General features: G+C 40.9%; 1 protein-coding gene across 7 annotated transcripts in view; it reads right to left on the bottom strand.

Annotated features, from left to right (window-relative positions):
• Positions 1 to 27,798, bottom strand: part of LOC144492933 (ecto-NOX disulfide-thiol exchanger 2-like) — a 251,077-nt gene that overhangs the window by 81,636 nt on the left and 141,643 nt on the right. For all 7 annotated transcript variants that reach the window (XM_078211597.1, XM_078211602.1, XM_078211600.1 and 4 more), the window contains 2 exons: positions 24,200 to 24,343; positions 5,000 to 5,131 (listed from right to left, as the gene is read on the bottom strand). In XM_078211597.1, coding sequence (XP_078067723.1) covers positions 5,000 to 5,131; positions 24,200 to 24,343 — 276 coding nt within the window. The remainder of the gene's footprint in view (positions 1 to 4,999; positions 5,132 to 24,199; positions 24,344 to 27,798) is intronic.

The raw sequence follows: 27,798 nt of genomic DNA, 5'->3' as shown, positions 1-27,798 counted from the left end.
CCAAACTCAACAGCAGAGGCCCTGGCGTTTACCATCCTTAAAAAGAGTGCTTCAATGAATCTGTACATGCAGGAGTGCAGTTACCTGCTCCATATAAGTAGGTGATGAGGGACCAAAGTGTGATTGCGGCCATAACTCCTCGACCATAGAGCCCTTCACCTCAATTTGTCCAAGATCTGTTGCAGAAGGCATCTCGTTTCTCCATTTGGTATCACAGGAGGCCATTCAATGGATAGCCAAATTAGACATCCTATTATGAGCTTTACCCATCATATGAAAGTAGTAAGTTCTGGAACTTGGTGAGAACATTGCAGCTGCCTTAATTATAATCTTCCAAAGTTGTCTCAATTCTGGAACTACTCTTCTAGATTTAACAAATTATGGATACCACTCTACTAATTAAGGTGACAGAGGGAAAACAAGGATTATAGACAGTTATCTTAACATGCGTTGTCAGGAAATTACTTGAGTCCACATACAGTTAAGGATAATAATTCAGTTGGTCAGAGAGAGCCATCATTGATTTGTGAATCATAGGGTATGCCTAGTAAACTTAACTGAATTTCCTGAAACAAAGAAATAAAGAAGAGGTTACTGAAGCCCTTAGAGAGATGTCTATGGATATCATGATTATGAACATGGAAGTTTCTGATATCTCATATGAGGGACTCTTAGCTAAAGTTGCAGCTCAAGGAACTGAAGATAAGTTAGTGACCTGCTTAGGAAATTGGATAAGCAGCAAGAGGATAGTTAACGGGCAGGTACTCTAATTGGCAGGATGTGACTGAGGGCATTCCTCATGGATCTGTGCATAAGCCTCAGTTATTCACATTTACTGACTTAGATGATGGTGTAGAAAGTCACAGATCCAAACCTGCCAATGACACAAAGGTAGATGGCACTTTAAGCAGAACATAATATTACCAAGAAATATCAACAAATTAAGTGAATGGGCAAAAATGTGTGTAATGGATGTTCACATAGATAAATGTAATCCACCTTGGGCCTAAAACTAAAAAAAGGACAAGAAGTTGCGAACAGTGGAGGTCCAGAGACACTTTAGGAATCCTTATATATAGAACAAGTAAGGACCCACTTTGAGTGTGCCTAATGTCTTGCAGCACAAGGGGAGGGGAGGCGAGGCGGTGGTATTATTGATAGACTATTAATCTGGAAACTCAGTTTATGATCTGGGGACACAGAGTCAAATCCTGCCACGACAGATGGTGGAATTTGAATTCAATAAAAAAAAAATCTGGAATTAGAAATCTACTGACGACTATGAAACCATTGTCGATTGTTGGGAAAACTTATCTCGTTTATTAATGTCCTTTAGGAAAGGAAATCTTCCGTTCTTAACAAGTCTGACCTACATGTGACTACAAAGCCACAGCAATGTGGTTGACTCTCAACTGCCCTTGCAACTAGGGATGGGCAATAAATGTTGGCCAGCCAGCGACACCCATGTCCATGAATGAAAAAAAGCATTGTCCATAGTGAACCCTTTAAGTTTTCTGTTGATTTGTCTTGCATGTATCAACCACCTGCAGAAGGTCGTCAGTAAGGCCAGGAGACATGATCCTTATGTTCCAGATATGAAAAGCTGGTATCTTCTTTGTTGACTTTGTCTTGCTTGGTGCATGGATTATTGACCCTCCTATTGGGGAGATGACTCTAACATCCAAGCACCAATTGAAGCAAGTAAGGCACAATGGGACAACACCCAACTAACTGGGGGCTGCCCAACTTGGGACAGGCAGCAGCTATCCAATGAGAAACAATTATCTCTCCCACCATAAGTAGCTCCTGGCACTCATATGCCAATCAAGCACGAGCTTATAACCAATAACTGTTGTTTCTTCAATCGTACCAACGTTAAATCATGAAAATATATATTTAAGTAAAATATGCAAGCACATTTATTAGTAATACCTTTAGCAATCCACTTCTTCAATTTCCCTTTTCCAAGAATATGGATCAATCTAATTGCCTTGTAAATTTTCCAAGTCTCCATATTCTGTGAACATTTACTAATCTGATCTCAGGACTATCTCAAACTATTTGATGTATTTATGTTTCCTTTAGAATCAGGAATCAATTATAGCAGTTAATTCTTCACTTCAAGACTTTCATGTTCACAAAATAAGAAACAAACAGAAGTACATTAGCAAATTAAGCAAGGAAGGATGAGATTCAGAAGTTTATTTTAATTTAATGGTAAAATGCGAGCTGTAATGAAGCAACTTGAACTTCATTGTGGGCTCCCAAATGGGTAACTTGTGTTCAAATCTGAGTCTGTTGAATTCGAGCTTGTGTACAATTGTCACTTGAACAATAATCTTAAATGGAAAACTGCTCAGAAGATCGATCTCTTTTTGTTGTTTGTACTTACAGTTGAGCAGTAAGGAAACAATATTGACAGTATCTGCGTAAATAGGTTTTCCTCCTCTCCCTACTGAGCACTAGACTAAACATTGTTCTCGGCAGAAACTCTTTGCTCCATCTAGCCTATCTATCCACATGATTCACTTGTTGCCTTTCTAATAATCCCGAATCCCATTTGAATTTGCTCTGTTCTTTCTTGAGACTCTGAGTTTTCCTTTTTGGAGTAAAATAGGATGTTAATACCATAGGAATGTTTTCGACAAAGGAAGAGACAAAGCTCCGCTTTTCTGACTACATTTTCACCAGATTTTATTTTTCTTCTCAACATGACGTCTCCGTTCATTGCAGTTACATTTTCAGCAATTCAGCACACAAAAGTCTGCAACATCAACATTTCATGACATAAAAAATGCCCGATTCAGGGTGAACATTTGAGTGTTGAATTTTTCCCTTTGTGCAAATGTGAATTCAATTTCAGTGATGTCATAAACAGCACTGCCGATTCTTGAACACTTTATAACGTTCAAATTTAGTCAGTCACACTAGTGTGGGAAATGTGTACAGAATAATTGAGATAGCAGTATATTATGCCTCTTTTAAATATTACAAGGGTCTGTATTTATTATCAAACGAGAAAATGCTGGAAAATCTCAGCAGGTCTGGCAGCATCTGTAAGGAGAGAAAAGAGCTGATGTTTCAAGTGCCTTTTGGCTAAGATCAAGTGTAGTATTGACATGCTGTACTTGGTTGAAGTCATAAGGTTACATTGTGGCTTCATTTGAAGCAATTTTTTAAAGCGGCATCTTGGCCTTTTGGCTAAGGTGCAAATGAGATCAAGCCTTGGAGGAGGTGCAGTGTTTACTCCAATCAGCTTGGATCATGTAGATTAAGCCCAAGACAGGAAGTGAGAGCCCTGGCTTGTCAGCTTGGATCGGGAATGTCTCACTTGCTGAGACTCTGAATTGGACTTTGATTGGATTGAATTGGATATATATAGTTTTTTTAAAAATTACGTTTCAAGTCCAGATGACCCCTTGTCAAAACTTTGACAAAGGGTTATCTGGACTCGAAACGTCAGCTCTTTTCTCTCCTTACAGATGCTGCCAGACTTGCCGAGATTTTCCAGCATTTTCTCTTTTGGTTTCAGATTCCAGCTTCCGCAGTAATTTGCTTTTATCTGTACTTATTATGATTAGAAGCACAAGTTTCCTACAAAGAAGGTATGTTCAAATAAATCAGATATTTTTGATAAAAGTCACCAAGATAAAAGAATCACAATCTGATGCAAGATCAAAAGCATAATTTGAACACTAAAGTTAAGGATGGAAACAATTCAGATCCTGCCACACTTTACGGTATTAAAGTATACAGGTAGGAGTATGACACTGACATTGTAAACACTGCCATTTCGAAGCTGGCAAGATAGTAATGATAAAGACATCAGCCTAGATTCAGTGGCAGCACACTTATTTCCAAGTCAGAAGGCATATGTGCAAGCTCTGTTCCAGATGACATTTTAATGTAACATTAACTGAGTGCTGCACTGTTGGAGATGCTGCCTTTTTAATGAGATGCCAAGTCATCTTTGTATGTCCGCTCAGATGTACGTAAAGGTCCCATGGTATCTTCCAAAGTGAGAAGGGAAGCTCACGTGGCTCTCTAGCTAACATTTATTTCTCAATTAGCATCACTAAAACAGATCATCTGTTCATTACTGCCTGTGGAACCTTACTGTGTGCAAAACTGGCTGCAGCATTTTTCCACATTTCAAGTGCTTCATGCCAGAAGTATTTATTTGGCTGCAAATGATTTGGGGATGAAATAGTCTAGGTAAGTTGCTGCAGTGAATCCTGCAGATGGCACACACTGTAGCCAGGAAATAATGGCAATGGGGAGAGTGAATATTTAGGGTTCTAGATTAACACAGCTGGGATAGGAGGATTTTTGTGCATAAATGCTTATAGAAAACCAAAATACTGCACATGTTGGAACTCGAGTAAAAAGGAGAAAATGCCGGAAATACACAGGTCAGGTAGGAGAGAGAAATAGTCAACATTTCAGGTTGATGACTTTTAGTCGGATTTGGAAAAGTTAGTGATGTTGAGAAAACCATTTAAGAAAGTGAAAAAAAATTCATCTGTGCGACCAAGAGAACCATTCCATTGGCTCTCACAAGGGAACATGTGCCCTAGACACACCCACTCTCACCTTCTACTAGGTAGTCCTGACACTTCCAATGTGGTATTCAATGAAACCTGCAAGTAAAATATATCAGGACCTGAAAAAAATGCCCCATTCTACATTTAACCTGCCCAGTCTACCCAAAACTCACTTTGGATTAAACCCAACCACCAGGTGTTTTGGAAATGAATCCACAGTCAAATGAAACAAATTTATTACCATTAGCAACAATGAAAAATATTTATTCCTCAAAAAGTTACTTCCAAATAATGTAAGGTCAAAGGTCAGAATTAAACCCATAGCATCTAAATTTGAAAGCTGAGCAACTTTCTCAGAACAGCAGTATCCAGCATCAGTATCCACCATTGATCAATATATTTGGGAGAGGCAGCAGAAGGGTTGTCAGGAGACAGAATTAAACAAGCAAGTGTACCTGGCATAAGTGGCTGTCCAGTCATTCCCATTGATCCCATTCCAAGATTGTTCATGGCTGTGGCCCAAGTTGTCGGGTCCGATAATGACATTCCAAGTGGGCTGGAGTCTAAGGCTAGATTTTTGAAATCATCTGTTACAAATGAAGAATAAAAATAGTGTTGCGATTTCATAAAGGTGTAAATGTTCATTAACTAATTTAGATATCTGTCCAAACAAAAACTAACAAGGGCTTTTATCTTAAATTTTCAATTGTTTGTTATAATAATTGTTTTATTTAAATAAGCAATACTGCATTTTACAATTAGCCCCCACTGCCACTCCAGTTGAGATTAGTGAACACAACACAGACCAGAGATAAAGCACGGGACCTTCTAAACCTGCAAAAACTCAGGTGCACATCTTCATACACATTTGAGTTCAGTCACCATGAAGCAATTGATAATTCCCATCTGCAGCAGCTTGGAAGAAAGCAAAGACCATCACAGACCATTTAGAACCATGAAAAAGGCAGATTTGGTCCATAAAATTCAACAAAACAGTATTCTGGATGAAATGTGGAGATCTCAGTTATGTAGAGACTGATGAACTCCAACTACCAAACTCATGTGAATCTGCTACAAAAAACTTGCAAATTATACCAAACGTGAAGGTGTGTCAAACATTGAGGATGACGCCAACAACTTGAACAGGGCACAGTTAGGCAAGCAAAATGGACAGACATGAAGCAGAAGGAATTTAATAGAGAAGCATGAAAGTGATGCATTTTGACAAATGAGATAGGGAAATGCAACATATACTTATTGGCACAATTCTAAAGAGTGTGCAGGACAGAGTGACCCTGTGAGTTCATGTCCATAGTTTAAAGTTTATTTATTAGTGTCGCAAGTAGGCTTACATTAACACCCTGAAATGAAGTGACTGTGAAAATCCCCTAGATAAGATAAAATCTTGGAAGGTTGTCGGGTATACTAATAGGCTAGTCAGCAAAACAAATGGGATCTTGCATTTCATAAATAGCTGAAGTTATGCTGAACTTTCAGACAGCCCTTGTTGGAGCACAACTGGAATACTAAATCCAGTCTATTCACTAAACTTTAGAAAAGATGTGAAGGTCCTTGAGAGGATGCTGGTGAGATTTACCAAAATGGTCCCAGGAATAAGGGACGTTAGCTACAAGATTAGCTTGGTAAAGTTGGGATTGCTCTCCTTGAAGCAAGAGAGGTTGAGGAGGGGTCAGAAACAGGTGTGCCAGATAATGAGGTTTAGATAAGGCCGACAAGCAAAAATTTATCCCATTAGTTGATGGTACAAGGATTAGGGGACACAGATTTAAGGTTCTGGAGGGTGGTGAAAGCTGAGGTTTTCAATAATCATTTCAAAATTGGATAGGTAATTGAGGAAACTTGCAGGGCTACTGAAATAGATAAGGGAATGGAGCTAATGAACCACTCTGCAGCAGGTCAGGGCGGACTCAAAGGGCCCAATGGTCTCCTTTGGTGCTGTAATGACTAGACTTGTAACAAATAACCACTCTATCCAAGGAATTCACTGGCCTTCATGTATCAGCTTCTTTCTGCAATACATTTGATATCAAAAACTCAATTAAGTAGTCAAAATTGTGTTCTGCTGGTCTGTATCATCAGTCATATGAAGCAACACCAATGCAATGCCTTTAATAATCATTGATTTAGAAACAATCTACATTTCTATTTTACTTTACAGTGAGTAGTCTCACAACACCAGGTTAAAGTCCAACAGGTTTATTTGGTAGCATGAGCTATTGGAGCACTGCCCCTTTATCAGGTGAGTGAAGAGTTCGGTTCACAAACAGGGCATATATTTTTGTTTGTGAACCGAACTCTTCACTCACCTGATGAAGGGGCAGTGTTCCGAAAGCTCGTGCTACCAAATAAACCTGTTGGACTTTAATCTGGTGTTGTGAGACTACTCACTGTGCCTAGCCCAGTCCAATGCCTGCAACTCCACATCATATTTTATTTTAAACTAGGATGAAACATCACTATTTAAAATAAAGTTGGATGAGAGTCTGAGAAAGTTGGTTGAGAGTCTGAGAAAATTTCAGAAAAGCTGGTCCTCGGAGGTATAGTAAGCTATCAGGATAAAGCTCATCCAATAGAAATTGATTGTAGGACATTCAGTTTGATTGCAATCCGAGTGGGAAGCATGATGACAGCCTTTAGCTCCAATTTTTCAACTCGCATTTCCTTTGGACACAGCTTTCCACTAGTAGTGGCAATCACTGAATTTACACATAACTTTAACAGAAGATTTGGCCTTCATGTCACGTTCAAAAATACAATGTTAAAGTAGCCTAAACAGCAAGGCATAAGAAGCCAATTTGCAACTAATGGCGGGGCTGCAAACAAAACAATGGTTCACCTCCTACCCCGCATCAGCCATTATGAAACAAGAAGTAACCTGCACTACTCTGTCCATAAAAATCTATGTTAGCATTTAGAGTAAATGATATTACTCTAAATAGATAAGGTAGATAAAACAATTCAAGTCTACATGCAATAGGTACTTACAATTTTTAAATAAACATTTACTCAAACTTTTGCCATTATTGACAATGGTTAGCAATAAAAATGTTGACAAAATGTTACACTTGCACATATCAGCTTTGTTTTGCCCAGCTCTTTCAGCAATGTAAATGGTGCCTCAAATGCATTAGTACACTAGTTAATTGATTTCTTGAACAGGTAACTATTATAATACATGCACATACACTCTTCCTCTAAAACTCCATGCGCTACCTTTAAAAAGAGGTTCAGCTACAGTCAAAGTACATTACCATGAGAGGAAAAAATAGTCCTTGAAAGATGAAGGCGATAGAGATCAAGGGCCCTATTTTACCATTTTGATTCGAAGTACTGGACGAGTTTGAAACGGAGTATTTCAGATCCGAATTTTAGATCCGTTCTGAGGTGCCCCCATACGCACTCTGCCTGCAAAAATATCGGCGATTCTGAATCGCGCTGCAGAAGCCTGTGGGCGGGGCTTAACGCACCTGAAACCCTGCAGCTCCGATTGGCGCCTCCAACTGCGCATGCGCAGAACAAAAACAAGATAGAAAGCTGCTCCCCTACCCCATTCCTCCCGGACCGGATAATGACTTACCCTGGCCCCCACAGACATTGCCCCACCCCCACAACATCACTGACATCCTTATCCCTCCCATCCCCCAGACTGATCGTGGGCCCCTCTCCTCCTTCCCCTCCACTGATCTCAGGCATGGTTGCAGCAGACCCCCTTTCACCCCCATTGATCTCAGGCAGAGTGGCAGCAGACCCCCCCTTCCCACCCCCCCACCAATCTCAAGTAGAGTAACAGCGGACCAACCTTCCCCCCTCCCACCGATCTCAAGCAGAGAGCCATCGGATGCTTGGCACTTACCTCCTCACTAACTGGAGCACCCAAATTGGATTTGTATGGAGCATGTCTGTTGCGTGCCGATTCTGGATGGGTGGACGCAGTGGTAAAGGGGAAAGTGCCGGTAAAGTTGGGCGTGCAGCCCATTAAGTCAATTTAAATGCAAGAAAATGTATTTAAATGGCCGTCACACTCTTTTCGGGCACGGTCCTGATCGCGGCCATTTTCGGGCCTTGGGAAGGGGGAACCGGCGCGGAAGTGGGCGCAGATCACACTACTCACCTCACGCCCGACTTTACCAAATTTTCGCACACAAAAATGGGCACACGCCATGGTATAATTGGGTCCCAAGTGTTACAAGCACAGTTGCTGGTAGTGCTGAGCAAGCTAGATCTCCGATTGAAATCTATCTCAGCTGATCATAATACCTCCCACCCACAACCGCTGGTGCCCCCCACCCCTTGCAATGCATCCTTGACTGCCCATCTAACACTCAACTAACCTCTGGACCCCATTACCCCCCACCACCTTCCCATACCCCTAAACTAAGCCCCCGACTAAACCCTCACCTCTAACCACTGAATTACCACCCCCCCCCCCCCCCCCCTCCAATCATCTGACTACCTTCCCTGTATACCTCCGTCCCTCAATCCGGCTTACAGCAACTACTGCCATAAAAGGGGGCATGGCTTCACACCCTTCTCAGCAGTTCCTAGTGAAAATTCCAGGCAAGTAATGTGCAGATCCAGAATATGGAAAGCAAAAAGGAATGGAGTGGCAATCCACCAGTAATTGCCAGTCAATGGAAGATTCAGACCGATGACAGACTTGATTGTACATAACAGAATTTCAAAATTTACTTGGGAGCATTGTGAACTGTGAGAAGGATAATGATAGACTTTAAGAAGATATGAACATGAGCAGTGCCCTTTTTTTGTTCCTTTCTATGTGCATTATGTTTTACCTTTTATTGCTGAAAAAAGAGGCAAGCTGTTGAAACATTTTGTCTTGCATTCATCAGGACAGATGCAAGAAGTCAAGTTTTCTTTTCTCTTGGAAGCCCACACCCAACCTAATGCCAAACACCATTCAGTCATGTGATCCTTTTATTTGCCAGGCTGCCAAAAGATAGGCCCAGAGTGACCCAGGCTGACATTGTCTCTAATTTTTCCAACTTTCAAATACAAATGGATCAAACGTTACAATCTAACTAATATTAGAAACTAATATCTAACTTTATTAGGAACTGATCTTGATATTATATTCGTTGGAAACATTAGATATTGGGCACGGTATAGAAAAGATACCAAAGTAGAAGTTGTCAAATGTTAAAAGGCTTATTTGCAGTGAAAGCTCAGATCTTGACGCTATTCATAAACTGTTTGTGTGAGATAAATACAGGAAGAAATAAGAGACCATGTAATGTAAAAGCCTTGAGAAACACTGATAAATACGTAATTATACAAGGTTAGCAACAGCGCATGAACTATTCCTGGTTGGTCAAGAGAAACATGTTCAACCATAGGGCTGATGATGATTGGGAAGAGAGAGGAGTTAATTAGAAAAGAGCCAGGATTAAAGCGTGCTTCCCAATCAGATTCACATGGCAGCAAAATCTAAACAAGAGAATAAAACAAGAACAAGACAACCAGGAGCAAAAAAACCCCCACCAAAACTGTAAGAGAACCTATGTGCACACTCCGTCCAGACTACATTAGACTGTAAATTACTGCCTCAGTATATTGGTACAGTTGACCTAAAAACTGAATAAACTTGTTCTGACTTCCTCATTAGTCTATGACTGAACTTTTTATTGGTCCGTTCCATAACAATTACCTCAAAAACAAACAGAATTAAATAAAATTTTAAGTAAAGGCCAGCAAAACATCAGAAGGCAACCAGAATAGGTAATGTCTGTTTGATGATGGTTCAATGCCTGACTGTTAACATTTTTAAAAATTCATTCATTAGATATGGGCATCACTGGCTGGCCCAGCAATTACTGCCCATTTCCAATTGCCCTTGAACGGAGTAGCTTGCTAGGCCATTTCAGAGGGCATTTAAGAGTCAACACAGTGTTGTGGGTCATAAGTCACATGTAGGTCAAACTAAGTAAGGATGGCAGATTTCCTTCTGCAAAGGGCATTAGCGAACCAGATGGATTTTCATGACAATTGACAATGGTTTCATGATTATTAGGCTCTTACTTCCAGAATTCGTTTATTGAATTGAAATTTCACCATCTGCCATGGTGGGATTCAAGCACGAATCGCCAGAGCATGTAGCTGGGTCTCCGTATTACTGGTCCAGTGACAATACCAGTATGCAACCACCTCCACCATACTAGCATCAAAGCAAATGTCAGTGACAGATGCTTTATCCAGTATTAGCTTTTTTTAAAAAATTCAATACTAGGTTCATACGAAAATTTTTAAAGATAAAATAGTGAATATTCTCAAGAGTTTAGCAGTTTAAAATAATTTGTGCATCGCACAATTGAATTTCTACTAGTAATCTTGATCGACTAATTTGATGATGTCAAAGTTTAAGTCAATTTATGAATATTGAGTCAGATAAAGAACGAAGTGCATGAAAGTACTGTGTGTGGTATAAATTACAACTCATAGAAGTGAATTCAATCATTTTGTAGGCATACTGACTATGAAAATGATGGTCTCATCAGTGTGAAGGGGTAAGCAGAAGGGTTCGCATCTATTTATTTCTATAACTGAAATGGGAAGCTAAGGACTACACATCAGTTATTTTGTTGAACCATGTCTCATTTATTTTGCACAACCCCGTTTTTAAATTCAGCTCAGGTTGGAGGTTAGTCCAATTTACAGATCTGCCATCTGTCTGCACTGGAGTTTACATTCTGGCTGTGTCATTTCCTACATTCCTTTGAAGCATTTATCAGGCAGCCACGTTATTGTGACAATATTTGTTTCTGATAACTGTGGCGAGGTTGTCAGGTCAACACTTTAGCTGATCTATTTCCATTATGGAATCTTCTCGAGTTTCCAGTTTTATTACCAATATCAAATCTCAATGTGTGATCATCTTTCTGAGCAAATTCCACTGCAGAGCAGAAGCTGTAGGGGAGTGAAGAACAGACCACATAACTGACCACTGACACAAGTTAAAGCAAATTATTCTCTCTCAACATCCTTCCTTATATTCAGAATTAAAAACACAGATTTTAAAAATACAAAAAAGGCTTGCTGGGAAATTTCACAGTTTACAAAACTTAAGCCAAGAATCAAAATGTTTTAACTGGGGCAAAATTCAAAGAACAGAAGTACTTATCTGCAAGGAATCTAAGTTGCAAAAGACTAGTGCTGCTGTACGCATGATAAAAGAAATAATCTGACTGGTAACACTTTATCTACCCAACTTGTTTGTTATATGGTACATGCATTGCCCCATTTACATTCGAAGGTGTATTTTAGAGCATTCATAGCAATACTGAAACCACATATGCTTCCAAGTTATTTTTACATCTTTATCATGATGCCAGGGGAAATTCTCAATAAACATAGCCAGTGTGCAACTAGAATGCATAAATCCCACCATATTTATTTTGATCCAATTTCGCAGTAAAAATAATGCTGAAGCTATCAGTGCTTATTATTATTTGAACTCAGACATGAACTTCCAGCACCTGCATGGAAACTAGGAAGTTGCCACCTGATTTGCCCAGTTCCTACCCCAGTATTTCATTGAGACTCTCACCTTTTAAAAATTTTCTTTTTACTATATTCATAAAGTTACAAAGTCAATGCTCAGAGTGGATTGGGCAGACCTGAATCCATTCCTTACTTGCTCCAAGAAACAAATTCAAGTTCCAATTGAATCCAATTCAGGGTCTCCACAAGAGAGGCAAACAAGATCCAAGCTGACAAGTTAAGGCATTGCACCCCGTCTTGGGCTGGGTCCGACCGATACTTGATCTTAGCCGAGAGACTCACCATTAAAGTATATGTGGGCTGTAAAATTACTGTACTTATTCACTGGATACCCACTAAATGTGCAAGAGAAAGTTTGGGCTTACCGATTCAAGTGTAAGCTAGTTTTAAACTGCTTTAGGAGGCTCAATTCCCACCAAATAATTCATTTGGCACTGAAAATTTATTTTTAAATGTATGGAGTCGCTTAATCCCATTCTTCTTTCTTTATTTTGCTTTCTGTACATGCTTTTACATTTAATTATCTATTCCAACTTGCAGTTCCTGGTTCAGACACTGCATGTATCAGTTAGGGTGTGGTAGAATTGCTACTAGACCAGTAATTCAGAGCTCGGACTAATGCACTGAATCATAGAATCCCACAGTGCAGAAAGAGGCCATTTGGCCCATCGAGTCTGCACCAATCCCACCCAGGCCCTATCCACATATCCCTACATATTTACCCATTAACCCCTCTAACCTATCAACCTAGTAATCAACGTGGCCCGCACATCTTTGGACTAGAAGCACAAATTCCCTCAACTGTTGCTGGGAGGATTCAAATTTAGATTAGATAGCATCTTCCAAACTCAAAACCACTACCATCTAGAAGGATAAGGATAACAGGCACATGGGGACATCCCCTCCAAGCCACTCACTATCCTGAGTTAGAAACGTATTGCCATTCCTTCACTGTCTCTGGGTCAAAATCTTGGAACTCCCCCGCCCAATCAGCACTGTGGGCATCAGTAGCAGATTACTGCTTCTCAGCCCAGTTACCTGTGTCAAACTTCTCCTGTGCCCATCTCACCCGGACTTGTGACTCAGGCCAAGCCAGGCAGGATCGAAGCAGCATAGCATATCCCCAGGGCCCAGCATTGAAGTCTAAGAGAGTCGGATGAAGGAGGGAATTCCCCCTTTTTAACTGCACTAGCTGCCTGTGCTGATTGTCCCTTTATAGGTCAGATGACCTGTGAAAGCAATCAGGGACCAGGTTGGGGGTTTATCCTGGCAGTTTCCAGCAGGGGTTTCCAGAACCATCTTGGGAGCTGGCTGCAGCCACGTGGCTCAAGTCACTGTATAGCCTTTACGTGTAAATAAATGAGTTGCTCTTTTTCCCTTAACTGGTGGACAAGAATTATTACACTGCCATAAAGCAGGTAGGTTTAAAGGTCTGGTTGAAAATGACAGGAAGTGTCTAAGCTAAGTGAACAGGAATTGGGGGATCAGATGCCAGGTTGAGAGGAGGTGGCCGGCTGGGTTAGCAGGAGCAACGAGGTTGGGCTCGCAGTTGGGTGAGATCCCATAGAGAGTTAGGGTGTGGAAATAATGGAGGGGTTTGTTGGTTGGGGTGTTCCCTGAGGGGTGCGGAGGGAGTCCTGTGTAGGGATTGGCCTGGGTGTTGAAAATAGTTAACCAAATTGGCCCCTAGTCGCTAAGCAAGAGCTCATTCATTCTCCAATCTTTATTTACTTTACACATCATAAACTCTCCTAGTATAATAGAAATACAGTTTGAACTGAAACCAGAAACCCTCATGCATGCAAACACCTTTGTTTAATATGATGCTAACCAGAGTATATGCAAAACACTAAACCCACTTAAATCTATACCTTATTTCCAGTATTTAATAATACAAATATAGATCATATCACTTAAACCTACCTCTGGTTCCTGACACAGATTACAAAATAACATAAAAAAATAAGAGGAGTAGGCTATTCAGCCCTTTGAGTCCGCTCCGCCATTCAATGAGATCATGGTTGATCAACTTCAATGCCATTTTCCTGCACTATTCCCATATCCCTTGATGCTTCTAATATATAGAAATCTATCAATCTCTGGCTTGAACATACTCAATGGCAGAGCCTCCACAGCCCTCTACTGCAGGGAGTTTATGAGTTTGTTTCAACTGGAACCCCGAATAGGAAGAGCTTAGCAGTGAGAGGGGGAACATCTCTGAGCTCTTCTAGAAGAAAAGCAATACAATGGAGTAAGGGGCAAAGAAACAAGTGCCAGAAACCTACAGAACAGCTAGTTGAGGAGACTAGAGAAATTAGAAGTTTCCAGGAAAGTCTGAAGTTAAAGAAACAGAAGAAACTGAGATTGGAACAACGTACTGTTCATTGAAGTCACAAACAGAGCTGAGAAGAAGTTGACTAGTGAGAAGTCAAAAATATCTAAATTAATCCTAAGGTTTGTGATGTTTTACTACTGCTGGGGAAGTGATGGTTGAAGCAATTAGTGGTCGGATCTTTGAGAGTTTGTGCAAAAGCTTAAGAACATTCAAGACAAAGGAACCCTGAACAGAGAGTTGAAAAACCTGGAGACAGATCAGAGGGGAAGTATTGTTTGAAATGATAGTTGGAAAACCTGGATGCTTGATGAAAAAAGCTGAGGGAAAGCATTTTTGGAACCAAGATTGTAAAGTGAGTCTTTTTGAGAGTGGAGTTTGGAAACACTCGTGCAACAATCATCTGGGGGAAACTGGGGGGAAATCCATGGAAGATTAATTGAATAGCATCTGCCACTTGGTTTCGGAGTCAGGTATTGTCTGACTACAAACAGCCTGTTGGGTTACAAGGACTGTGTTTAGTGAGAAAATTATAGTACAAGATATATTGTGCATCCCCTGTTATCCTTAAAATCCAGATATATTTGTGAAGATTAGGGAGAATGAAGGAGTAATGTATTATACACAAACTTTTCATGCTGAATAATTTTTTTTTGTTACTAACTGGTATTCCTGTGACTCCATGTTTACTAAAAAAAATAAAAGTTACAATCTGTTGAGCCAGGGTTCCATTCTGGGATCTTTCTGTCCAGTTATATCAACTTGGATCATAACATCGGAATGCTAAAAGAATAAGAGAGCCACATCATTTACAAGAGTATATGACACTACAAGGATGATTGGTGGCAATGCATTACTGCCTAATATTGAGACTATAAAAGGTCATATTAGTTCAGAGGAAGCAAGGGATTGCTTCATGAGTCTCAAGTGCTGAGTATGAGAAAACCCTAGAAACTTCATAATGAGTTCATACCCAACATTTCTCACTCAATAATTTCCCAAACTCAACTAGGTTACCAGTATAGACATAAAGAGGCTGAGAAATTTCTCTACAGGAGAAATAGTGGGAACACTTTCATCCAATCAACTGTGTACAGTTCTGGTCACCCTATTATAGAAGGGATATTACTAAACTAGAAAGAGTACAGAAAAGATTTACTAGAATGCTACCAGGACTTGATGGTTTGAGTTATAAAGAGAGGCTGGATAGACTGGGACTTTTTCCCTCTGGAACGTAGGAGGCTTAGGGGTGATCCTTTAGAGGTCTATAAAATACTGAGGACATAGGTCAGCTGGTCAACATCTTTTCCCAGAGTAGGGGAGTCGAAAACTAGAGGGCATAGGTTTAAGGAGAGAGAGGGGAAAGATACAGAAGGGTCCAGAGGGGCAATTTTTTCAACTCAGGGTGATGAGTGTCTGGAAGGAGCTGTCAGAGGTAGTAGTAGAGGCGGGTACAATTTTATCTTTTAAAAAGCATTTAGACAGTTACATGGGTAAAATTGGTATCGAGGGATATGGGCCAAACACGGGCAATTGGGACTAGCTTAATGGTAAAAACTGGGCAGCATGGACAAGTTGGGCCGAAGGGCCTGTTTCCATGCTGTAAATCTCTATGACTCTAGAGAGACACTGCCAGAGGACTGGAAACAAGTTGCATGTCAAATATTTGCTGATAGAACATATGTGGAATGGAGATTCCTCATGTAAAATTTAAAAAATCTAAACACAGAATGATGTTCTTTTCCATAGCATTATCTAGAATTGACATGGAGCAGGATGTCCAACCTCCAGCACAGAACTGAAATTTTATCTCTGTTGTAAAGCTCCACATTTAATTAAGCATCCTGTCCTCAGAAAACATTAATCTGCAGGTAGCAGAGTGGGCATTTTTTAATAAAAAGACAGTGCTGCTTTCTCAACAGGAGTGACTATATTTGACACTTGCTTAACCTTCCAGCAGCGTTGTTCCATTTGCCCAAATTGATTGAATGAGAATGGTATGAGGAGCAGGTGCTGAATGTCAGCAAGGTACATTCCTGCTGCCAGAAATACTCTATTCTGTTTTCTAATCTGCCAGCCAGTTTTGTTTTGAGAAGTGGACGCTTACCATTAAGTGTCCAATTTATCTCACTTAACTGAATCTGTGCTGATTTTCGTCAACAGGAAGGAGAGACATCAATGCTTGGTCAGCCTTTCTCAGATGAAATGACTGCTACGGGCTCACAAAGGCTCATCCTCAAAATGAAGCACCCGCTACTACATATCGCCATAATTAAATCATATGCACTGCAGAGGGCCAATAAGCACGAGAAAAGTGAATAAGCAGAAAATTCTCAGATTTTGCCCTCAGCAAAAGGGAACGGGAATGAGAGGGGGAAGGGGGGCAGTGACAGAGAAAGGGTGGGCGGATTAGCCAAGCCAGAGGAAGGGTGGGCAGGGGCAGTGGGCACGAGGAAGGGTAGGGACTTGTGGAGAAATGGGTGAGGGGGAAGAGCATGAGGAATAATACCGCACCATGCGTCATCTGCCTTTCATGATTTCATATGATTTTTCCCATTCATGCACAAGATGCTAAAATAGTTCCCAGTTTTGTGTGTTGGCTACAGATCAACAATGAGAAAATCCTTTTCACTGCCCTAAATTTGCCACCATTATATACTTCACTGTGCAAGCAGAGTAACTTGGTGAGATTTATCCATTCTTAAAATTGGATATTTCAACTACACATATGATTTGAAGTACTGTCGTTTTCCCCATCCCACCCATGGCAACATATCTTCCTCACCATATTTATTCCCTTCCTTCTCCATGGGACTTTGAGGGAAGATTTTCAAGTAAAGTTAATTTTGTACTGGAAGTTTAACTCTAGTATTTTCAATGCAACTTCATCTATATTTTCTGTTTTGACATTTCTTTCTCTCTCCTAATTACAGTGTACTTGTTTGTGACCAACACACATCCTTTCACACCTAAACCTTGTTGTAAGTTTGAATCTACTTGTGCAAACCACATCTTTTTCTTTTTAAAACCTGTAATCCCTAACATAGTTAGGGCATTGCACCACACATTCCTGGAACCTAACCTTTAAAATGACTTTCATTTTAAAGCATAGTCGTTTTTCATGATTTTGTCATTTGCAAAGCTTTTGTGGGAAGGTAACCCTACAATGGCGGGACTTGACTGAAGAAGTTCTAGGCACACCTATTAATAATTTTACACCAAATAGAATTTTCAATGTAGAAAAGCATCACAAAGCTGAAAACAGAAAGGGTGTCCAACACATTGGCCACACAGGCATGTTCCGAGTTCAGGGCTTAGGTAGTTGAAGGCATAACCACCAACTGAGAGGCAAAGGGAGAGCTAATTAGTCAAGAAGTTGGAATTAGAGGAGTGAAACATTGAGGGTGGTAGAGGAGGTTACAGAGATGAGAAGGGAAAGGCACAATGATGGACCGAATATGGAATAGGTACTCTACTTTGGGATTACTCATAACAATGGCCAAAAACAGAATTTTGGGGGACTGTGCAGAAGTAGAGTTCGATTTCATCAGCATACATATAGATGTTGACCACATCTTTGCACATGGTATTAATTAGGGACAATAGTTAGAACAGGATCAGGAAGAGGAGGGACTTAAGGGCTGGATACTTTGTGGAGCTCCGAAGGTGATTGATGGTGTGGGTTGGGAAGATCAATCGTTAATGTGCTGCTTTAAAATTCACTAATTTCCTATTCTTTAAACATATCGATAATTTTACCAAGTGCCAACCTGGTAAAGCTATAATATAGGACTAAATTAATGCTAAATAGTGGAAGTGGCCACTGGAGAGAGAGCGGAGCAATTCCGTAAAAGCTCTGCTGTCCTGCTACATCCATGGTGAATATTAGGGGCAATTAATCGGAGAGGCAAGCTCCATGAACATGCCCAACCTCACCGATGGCATAGCCAAGGATTTCAGTACAAATGATAAGAACCATTTACAACCATTTTTAGCCAGAAGGGCGTTGCAAATGATCCATTTAGCCTCCTCCTAAAGTTCAGTTGCCAGTCTTCAACAAATTCATTGCACTACACTAACATTCAGTAAATACTATGAGCCCCGACAGCACTCCAGTGTAGTGCTGAAGACTTCTGCTCCAGAACTAACCACACCCATAATCAAGCTATTCGAGTACAACTGAAACATTGCATCTACTTGGCAATGGGGAATGTTTCAAATTCAATCCACCAATTACTACCCCATCACTGTACTCCCAATTATTGGCAAAGGGACAGAAGGCATTATTAACAGTGCTTTCGAGTTGCACTTGCTCACTAATAACTTGATGTCTAGCGTTTAGTTTAGGTTCTGCCAGAGCTCACCTTCCAGACATGAAAAAGAGAGCTGAATTCCAGAGTTGAGGTGAGAGTGCCTATCCTTGATATCATGGCAACATTTGAGAGTGCAGCATCAAGGAGCCCCAGTAAAATTGAAGTCAATCATATTCATGGTAAATATTCTCTACTGGTTTGAGTTATACCAACACAGGAAGATGTCTGTAGTTGTTCCAAGGCACCTTTGTATGTACTCTTCAGGGCACTGTGGGGGAAGCCAAACCATCTTCAGTTGTTTCATCAATGACCTTCCCTCCATTATAAGGTCAGAACTCGAGATGTTTGTTTATAGTTGCAATATTCAGTATCATTTACAGCTCCTGAAATACTGATGCAGTCTGTGCCCACGTGAAGCAAGACCTAGTCAACATTCAGGCTCAGGCTGATGAGAAGCAAGTAACATTCATGCCAGACAATGACCATCTTCAACAAGAGAGAATCTAATCATCTTCCCTTGACATTAAACATCATTCCCAGATTGAATTCCTAACTAAAAACTGAACCTACCATGAAAATACCGTGGCTTTAACAGCAAGTGATAAACTGGGAATAATACAGCAAGAAACTCGCTTCCTGACACCAAAGGCCTGTCTACCAAGTCAGATTAAATATTCTCCACTTGCTTGCATGAGTGCAGCACTGACAATGGCTCAGAAAAACAGAAAAAGCTCAACACAATCCTGGTTGTTGCAGTCCGTTAGACTGGCGCTTCATCCAACACCATCATATTTACTCCCTGCCTCCAATATGTGCCATCTAAAAAATGCATTGCAACAATTTACCACGGCTTCTTCAATAACATCTTCCAAGTCCTCAGCCACCGAGGAGATCAAGTGCAGTAACCACATAGGAACACCACCTGCAAGCTGCCCACCAAGTTGCACATCATTTGACTGAAAATATATCACCATCCCTTCGCTGTCACTCGGTCAAAATCCTGGAACTCTACATTACACTACTGTGGGTGGTGGATCTACTACATGGACTGCAGGGGTCTAAGATGACAGCAGAGCACCAAAATCTCAAGGGCATTGTGGGATGGGCGATAAACGCTGGTTTTGCCAGTGATGCTCACATCACATGCCCTTTTAAAATTCTACAATGTAGGCCATCAGATCCTGGGATTTTATCAACTTAAATTCCCATTATTTTCATAGAATCCCTACAGTGCAGAAGGAGGCCACTCAGCCCATCGAGTCTGCACCGACCACACTCCCACCCAGGCTCCACCCCCGTGGCCCCACACATTCACCTCACTAATCCACCTGACACTAAAGGACAATTTATCATGGCCAATCAACCTAACCAGCCCATCTTTGGACTGTGGGAGGAAACCGGAGCACCTGTAGGAAACCCACGCAGACACGGGGAGAATGTGCAAACTCCACACAGACTGACTCAAGATGGGAATCGAACCCAGAACCCTGGCACTGAGCTAGCCGTGCTAACCCCTGCGCCGCCCCAGTACTCTTTTTTTTTAAAACTAAGAATATCCTGCGCTCCTTGTTTTCACAGTAAGAAGTTTAACAACACCAGGTTAAAGTCCAACAGGTTTATTTGGTAGCAAAAGCCACACAAGCTTTCGAGGCTCTGAGCCCCTTCTTCAGGTGAGTGGGAATTCTGTTCACAAACAGAACTTATAAGACACAGACTCAATTTACATGAATAATGGTTGGAATGCGAATACTTACAACTAATCCAGTCTTTAAGAAACAAAACAATAGGAGTGGAGAGAGCATCAAGACAGGCTAAAAAGATGTGTATTGTCTCCAGACAAGACAGCCAGTGAAACTCTGCAGGTCCACGCAACTGTGGGAGTTACAAATAGTGTGACATAAATTCTGATTCTAGGATCGCATGATAAAGACTCAGGAGGAAAAAAGCAGAAATATTTATGTGAAATAGTGTGACATAAACCCAATATCCCGGTTGAGGCCGTCCTTGTGTGTGTGGAACCTGGCTATCAGTTTCTGCTCCGCGACTCTGCGCTGTCGTGTGTCGCGAAGGCCGCCTTGGAGAACGCTTACCCGAATATCAGAGGCCGAATGCCCGTGACCGCTGAAGTGCTCCCCAACAGGAAGAGAACAGTCTTGCCTGGTGATTGTCGAGCGGTGTTCATTCATCCGTTGTCGCAGCGTCTGCATAGTTTCCCCAATGTACCATGCCTCGGGACATCCTTTCTTGCAGCGTATCAGGTAGACAACGTTGGCCGAGTTGCAAGAGTATGTACCGTGTACCTGGTGGATGGTGTTCTCACGTGAGATGATGGCATCTGTGTCGATGATCCGGCACGTCTTGCAGAGGTTGCTGTGGCAGGGTTGTGTGGTGTCTTGGTCACTGTTCTCCTGAAGGCTGGGTAGTTTGCTGCGGACAATGGTCTGTTTGAGGTTGTGCGGTTGTTTGAAGGCAAGAAGTGGGGGTGTGGGGATGGCCTTGGCGAGATGTTCGTCTTCATCAATGACATGTTGAAGGCTCCGGAGGAGATGCCGTAGCTTCTCCGCTCCGGGGAAGTACTGGACAACGAAGGGTACTCTGTCCACTGTGTCCCGTGTTTGTCTTCTGAGGAGGTCGGTGCGGTCTTGTTTTCACCAGATCCTTGGTCCCCACCATTTTTGGAATTTTATTTTGTGTCTCTTATCATGAAGGCAGATACAAAATATTTATGAAATGGTTCTGCTATTTCCTTACTCCTCCATTATAATTTCTTCTGACTGCCTGCAAGCAACTAACAGTTACTTTTGCTAATCCCAGTTAAACTTTCTCTGGCTATAAACCAAATGGTGGTGGGCCTTCTTTATGAACCATTGATAGGGATTTTGATACAACTTGTTGGCTTGCCAGGATACTTTAAGGAGCAGCTCGGAATCAATCACATTGGAATGGGATTGGAGTCATCTAGAGGTCAGAGTAGGCAGCTTGCATTCCCTAAAATGATAGAGGTAAACCAGTTGGGCTTTCACAACAATCCACTAAAGGCTTAATGGTTACTTTTACTGCAAGCAGTTTTTAAATCCCGTTTTTTAAAAAGCGGAATTCAAATGCTAATATTAGCCTGGTGATGCGCGATATTACTCACGAGGCTTGAGATGCTCAAGGAAATAAAGGCTTTTATTTACTGTTACAATGAAGCTACCATATATAGTACACGATCCCAGACTGAGGGGTCCCAGACAGAGCAGTGACCTTTATACCTCTCCCAGGAGGCGGAGCCCTACTGGGATGTGCCATAATAACTATAATACAGGTAGAACAGCCCAACCCTAACCCCAACAGTAACAAGTAGAACAACCCAACCCTAACCCCAACAGCAACATATATACAGACTCGTAGTACTGGCCAGACCCTGGCTCAGTACTACCTAGTGGGAACCAACGATGGTTCACCACACCTGGTTCAAATACTACCCCAATAACATTGCCATTATCCTGTATCCTTCTTAATGGAATTATCACACACAAAAAAAACACTCATATAGACTGTCAGTGATAGTTGATTGATAAATAGACAAAAAGTGACTGCATACTTGGGAATGAAAGTCTACTACATTTAGTACTAGACCTAACTGCCTGCCCTGTGCATTGCCGCTCGGTGTAATGAATAACAGAGACCAGGGAAATTGGTGTTTAGATATAGCTGAAATCAATTTCTGCCCACCTGAGGGTTCAGTCACTTTTTAGACCAGATTGCAGAGGCTTAAACAATCTATTTTTTTGGGCCTTTGCTTTTCATATTGTTATAAAAGGCTGTCATCCCCTAATTTAATGAGAAGAAATGAAGGAAATGTTAAAATGCTTTATTCTGTGCATGGAACTTATTTTTGAATGGCATGTTAAACCAAAGTTGTACCTGTCAATTCAGGGTGAATAGTACTATTTAAAAAGTGGGTGCGCTTTCAATGTATGGCCAGCATTACTACCTCAACCAACACCACCGTAAACAGAGCATTTGGCCATTCACTGACTCTTTGGGTGGAATTCTCAATTTTTGAGACAAAGTGCAGTCATGGGCAGCTCCAGTGGCACCCTTCCCCGGCCGATTCCACACTCGAACCTCATTGATTATGCACAGTCGAGTTCAACTTCGAATCATCTGGCAGGCTGACGGCTGATTCATTGCCCACTGTCAGCTGTTGGGTCCTGGTGCCACATTTAAATACCAGTCCAGGTCACTCCCTCCAGCCTTCATCAGATTGTGCAGGATATCAGCATCCCAAGGCTAGCATCCTTAAGAAAAGTCTGTTCCTCAATGCAACCCACCGGAGCCCATCACCTACAATACGCCCATTCTTCACTTGGACATCTAACCCCACATGTGGAATTTTCATGCATCTTCTTCCAATAAATAACATGGGAGTCACTTGATCCCCTTGTTTGAGAGCTTTTTATGCCAACTTCTCGGGATCGAGCTTCTCTCCCCTTAGCCTTCCCTCTACCTTACATTGTTCCTCTTCTTCATCCACCTCCTTGCCTCTGCCGGTCATCATGAGCCCCCTCCTTCTACATTGACCCACTTGTCTTTGTTAGGCTACATTCCACCGGCCTTACCTTGTACTTCACCCGTGTCAAACTTTGAACGTTTGTTGCGGTGGCTGCACAGTGCTGTCCAGATAAGACACTTATGTAGCATCAGGGGAAGATGACCCCTCTATTTGCCAACCCTAGGCACTGTACCAATCTGACTTGGCGAAACAGGTAGTCCATGGGTCCAGCAGCATGGTGCTTGCTGTACATGAAGACTATATCAGCATGGTGCTAGAGGGCAGGAACCAGACTGCCCAAGCAGAGTGATGTACAGCATCAGAAGCAGCGCAGCACTACGGCAGAAAGGCTTTGTTGCATTCACCTCTCTCTAGGGAACTGCCTTATGCATGCCGCTCTTTAGCAATCGTGTTTTAGACGGACATAATTTCAGGCTGGCATGATGCAATTTTGTAAGGCCTGATGGGACAATAGCAACCAGTTGCTTTAATGAGCATTCATGAGATGCAAATGAACGTCGCTCTCGCTACCAACCAGTAGGAAGACCATCATGCCATTAATCCGCCACTGGGAGAACTGCAATGTGATTTTAAGCCAGCAAGTTTCCCACTTTTTAGTTCCTACTAGATTCTCCATTCCTGCCCAATACCAAGCCCATCGTGGGTGGAATAGGTGGATTTTGCCCTTTGCTTATGGCACCTTGCTGTGCGCAAATTAGATGCTGTACTCAGCTAATAGCATCTTAAGTTCAAAAATAATCAATAAGTTGTGAAGCCTATTCACAAATTCTGAGGATCTGATCTTGCATATCTTTACCACAGCAATTAAGCAATTCAAAGCAATTAAGAAACAGTACATCAAGGTAATTTAATAATCTGTCCATTTTCTGCATAACTTGGGTGAAGCAGGGATTGAAAGAATAGTTGTCCTTACCTGCAACTATATTGTTCCGCCTCCTTTTCTTACTTGGTTCGTTAGAACAGTCAATGGAACATTCTGTCACCAAAGGACCATTTGAATTATTGAACTGCAGTGGTTCGTCGTTGTTTGCAGGGTCGAAGGGCAACTGGCTAAGCCCTGTCAAAGAATAGGGATAAAACATTAGCGTCTACTTCCAGAGAACTGATTAACTAGTAGTCAAATGGTACAATTGAGACGACCATGCATCAGGCCATCAGGAAGCATGTTTGTGGAATCATACAGCAAACTCCACCATATTCATGCTCTTTGAAAGGTGTCCTTTATTTGACAGTTCAAATAGGACAGATTCAGCTTTTCTGTGTCACCCTGTTTCGTTAGATGATTGAAATCTTATTTATTTTTCATAACAAAGAAAACTGCAAACATGAAACTTTAGAGGACAGCCCTATTTTCTCAATGGTTAATTCCCAGCTATTTATAAGATGCCTGCAATTCTGTTGAAATGGACATTTAATAAATTTACAATTTTCTCAAGTCATCCAAGAAAGTTTTAGTAACCATACTCATGAACAATCTCTTCATGTGGCACAATAAGAGACAAATCTTTACAAGGAACTGAGGGGAGTTATTATTTTGCATTTTCATTATTAATAGCTCATCTTTAAAAATAGAAGATGTCTAAGATAATGAATCAAATTTTGTAATCAGCAAAACAAATTGATTGATTAGCTTTAAAATATTGGAAAATTTAGCAAGTAAGTCTTGAATAGAAACTAAGAACATCATATTTATATTTGTGCCACACGAGTGTGCATAGTTCTTACTGACAACCACAGCTAAAATTCCAAAATAAACTAGTTGCAAAACATCAAGTACATTCTTCAAGTGATCATTTTACTCAATTTCTATACTTGACAACTGTATTTGGTGAGTTGCAGTCAAACACATTTTGTTTCCAATGACAGCAGGGCTGTCAAAAATCTTAGGTCGTTCAAAAAGATAACTGGATACCTGGATCCAGATTCTTTTCTTCAATGGTTGACTACAATGAGCTTCTTCGCTGATATTGATCTTGTGTCCTGGAACACCGTTCTCTTAACTCAAGGTTTCAGGCTACGCCATCCCTGCTGTGTATGGATCAGCAATGTAAGGCAGGCTTTCTGACCTCTTCCCTCAGCAGAAACAGGCATGTCTTGTTACCTCTTACAAGAGAGAAAGCTGGCACCATTTATTTTGTTTCCACACAATTTAAATTGAAGACCTATCAGGTACAATATAGGAAGTTTTTTTTTCCCTCCAACTGTTTGCCTTATGAATGAGAAAGGCTTACAAATTCCAATATTACACTCAAAATGGTTATAAATAATTAACTTCCAAATTAGGCTTTTTTATCACTGCCATCAACAAGAAACTAAGATAAGCCAATAAAGCTGGCCATTGATGTGTACGTCTAATACAAAGACCATAAACTATCCATCAATGCAGCTCATCTTTCAGCATTGACCTCCAAAAGAAAGCGCACAAAGACTTTCTTAGTCAAATGAAAACAATGACATTGTTGTCAGCAGTAGTTGCAAACAGCTCTCCAAGCCAAAGAAAATTCAACAGTGTGAAATAGATATAATACAAACTCCATATTTGAAATGTTCACGTTTTCGCACGATCACACACTATTAATGCAGCATTCTCCATGAGCAATAATCAACTGGTACTGAAAAGGTAGTTACCTTTAAACAGATCTTGCATTTTACTATAATGCGGTAGTAGGGGCTGCTGTTTTTATTTTGTTTGATATGTTCACTTTTGAACTTGTTCATTACATATACATCAATGCCTATAATGCAAAAACCCCCTCAAAGTTCTTGACAGAATATTCAAGTTAAACAGCTATAAATGCCTTACTTGTATATCTACAAGAACAGTTATTTTGCGAAATGTTCATTTGGAACTCAACAGTTGTGTTTACAAGACTATGGAGCTTAGGGCAAAGCATCTTAGCACCCAGTTGGATGTCAGTCCTTCTGTACCACATTGGCTAGCTTTCTGTATTGTGCACGTAGATAGCAATAACACATTTCATATCTTCATCAAGACGATATGATTTTTAAATGCATGCCACTTATTATTGTGATGTGGATTCCAATAAGAATTCTTTCATTGCACTTGCCAAACTTGTGATCTCTACAACCTAGAGGATAAGGACAGCAGACATATGGGAACACCACCAGTTCCATGTTTCTTTCCAAGTCACACTGCATTCTGACTTGGAAATATATTGCTGTTCCTTCATCGTCCCTGGTCAAAATTCTGGAACTCCATACCTGGCAGCACTGCATGTGCTTTCACCACATTGGCTGCAGCAGTTCAAGAAAATGGCTCATTACCACCTTATCAAGGGCAATTAGGCATGGATAATACATGTTGGCCTTGCCAGTGACACCCACATCCCGTGAATGAATAGAAAACATTTAGTCCCCAAAATGTTTTCCCTCTGAAAGCACGCTTTTACATAGAATTACATTAAAATTTACAGTACAGAAACTGGTCATTCAAATCACAGAATCATAGAATTGCAGAAGAGGACATTTAGCTCATCGAGCCTGCACGGACAACAATCCCATCCAGGCTCTATCCCCTTAATCCCATGTATTTACCCTGCTAGTCACTGTGACACTAAGGGGCAATTTAGCATGGCCAATCCACCTAACCTGTACATCTTTGGACTGTGGGAGGTAACCAGAGCACCTAGAGGAAACCCACGCAGACATGGGGAGAATGTGCAACTCTACAAAGAGAGTGACCTGAGGTCGGATCGAACTCGGGTCCCTGGCGGTGAGGCAGCAGTGCTAATCACTGTGCCATCATGCTGCCCAAGTGATTTAGTAAACATAAAATGAATTAAAGCTATTAATACTTGTCTGAAGACTTCCTTTTACAAAATGACAGAGCTAGAATGAAATAAAGTGAAATATATTTATTATATCATAAGTTTCACAGGAATGAGAAACCAGCATGTCACCTGTTATTTTTCCTTTTAATTCAAACAAAATGTTGTTGAAATAATTGTTTTCTTTAGTAATGGCTGAAGTGCCTGTAGGCATTTAAGGAAAACAAACTTTTTTATGCATATAATCTCCAATCATCATCAAACTTCAATTAATCAAGCTGCTTCATTATACTGCAGTGACATTCAACTGAATTTTAATCTCTGGAGATATCATTCCCTCACTGCTATTATTGCAATCGTGTGAACATAAACAGCTTTCAGCTCCATCAATTTGCAATTCACATGTCTCATTCATTTTTTACTACTGTTCATTATATCAAATAAGAACTTGTGGAAAAACAGATCTGTTCTGAAACATTTGTTTAACACTGTCCCTCTCATCCAGGAGAATTATCTTCCAGGAATATATGAATAATTGCAATGGAGCCAAAATTCCAAGACTGAACATAGATCACTAACATCAGAATCAGAGTCAAGAGCTAGATTGTGCCTCAATTTTGGAATTTTCTAATGGGGAGGCTATGTATGGACCTTCAGCCAATTCTAGTACCCCGTTCCCCAATCTCAGTGACAGGTCTCAATGACTGGAGAATTCCCAGACATT

The sequence above is a fragment of the Mustelus asterias genome, chromosome 4, assembly GCF_964213995.1.
Source record: "Mustelus asterias chromosome 4, sMusAst1.hap1.1, whole genome shotgun sequence".
Lineage (NCBI taxonomy): Eukaryota > Metazoa > Chordata > Chondrichthyes > Carcharhiniformes > Triakidae > Mustelus > Mustelus asterias.
This window is presented reverse-complemented; position numbering and strand designations above follow the sequence as displayed.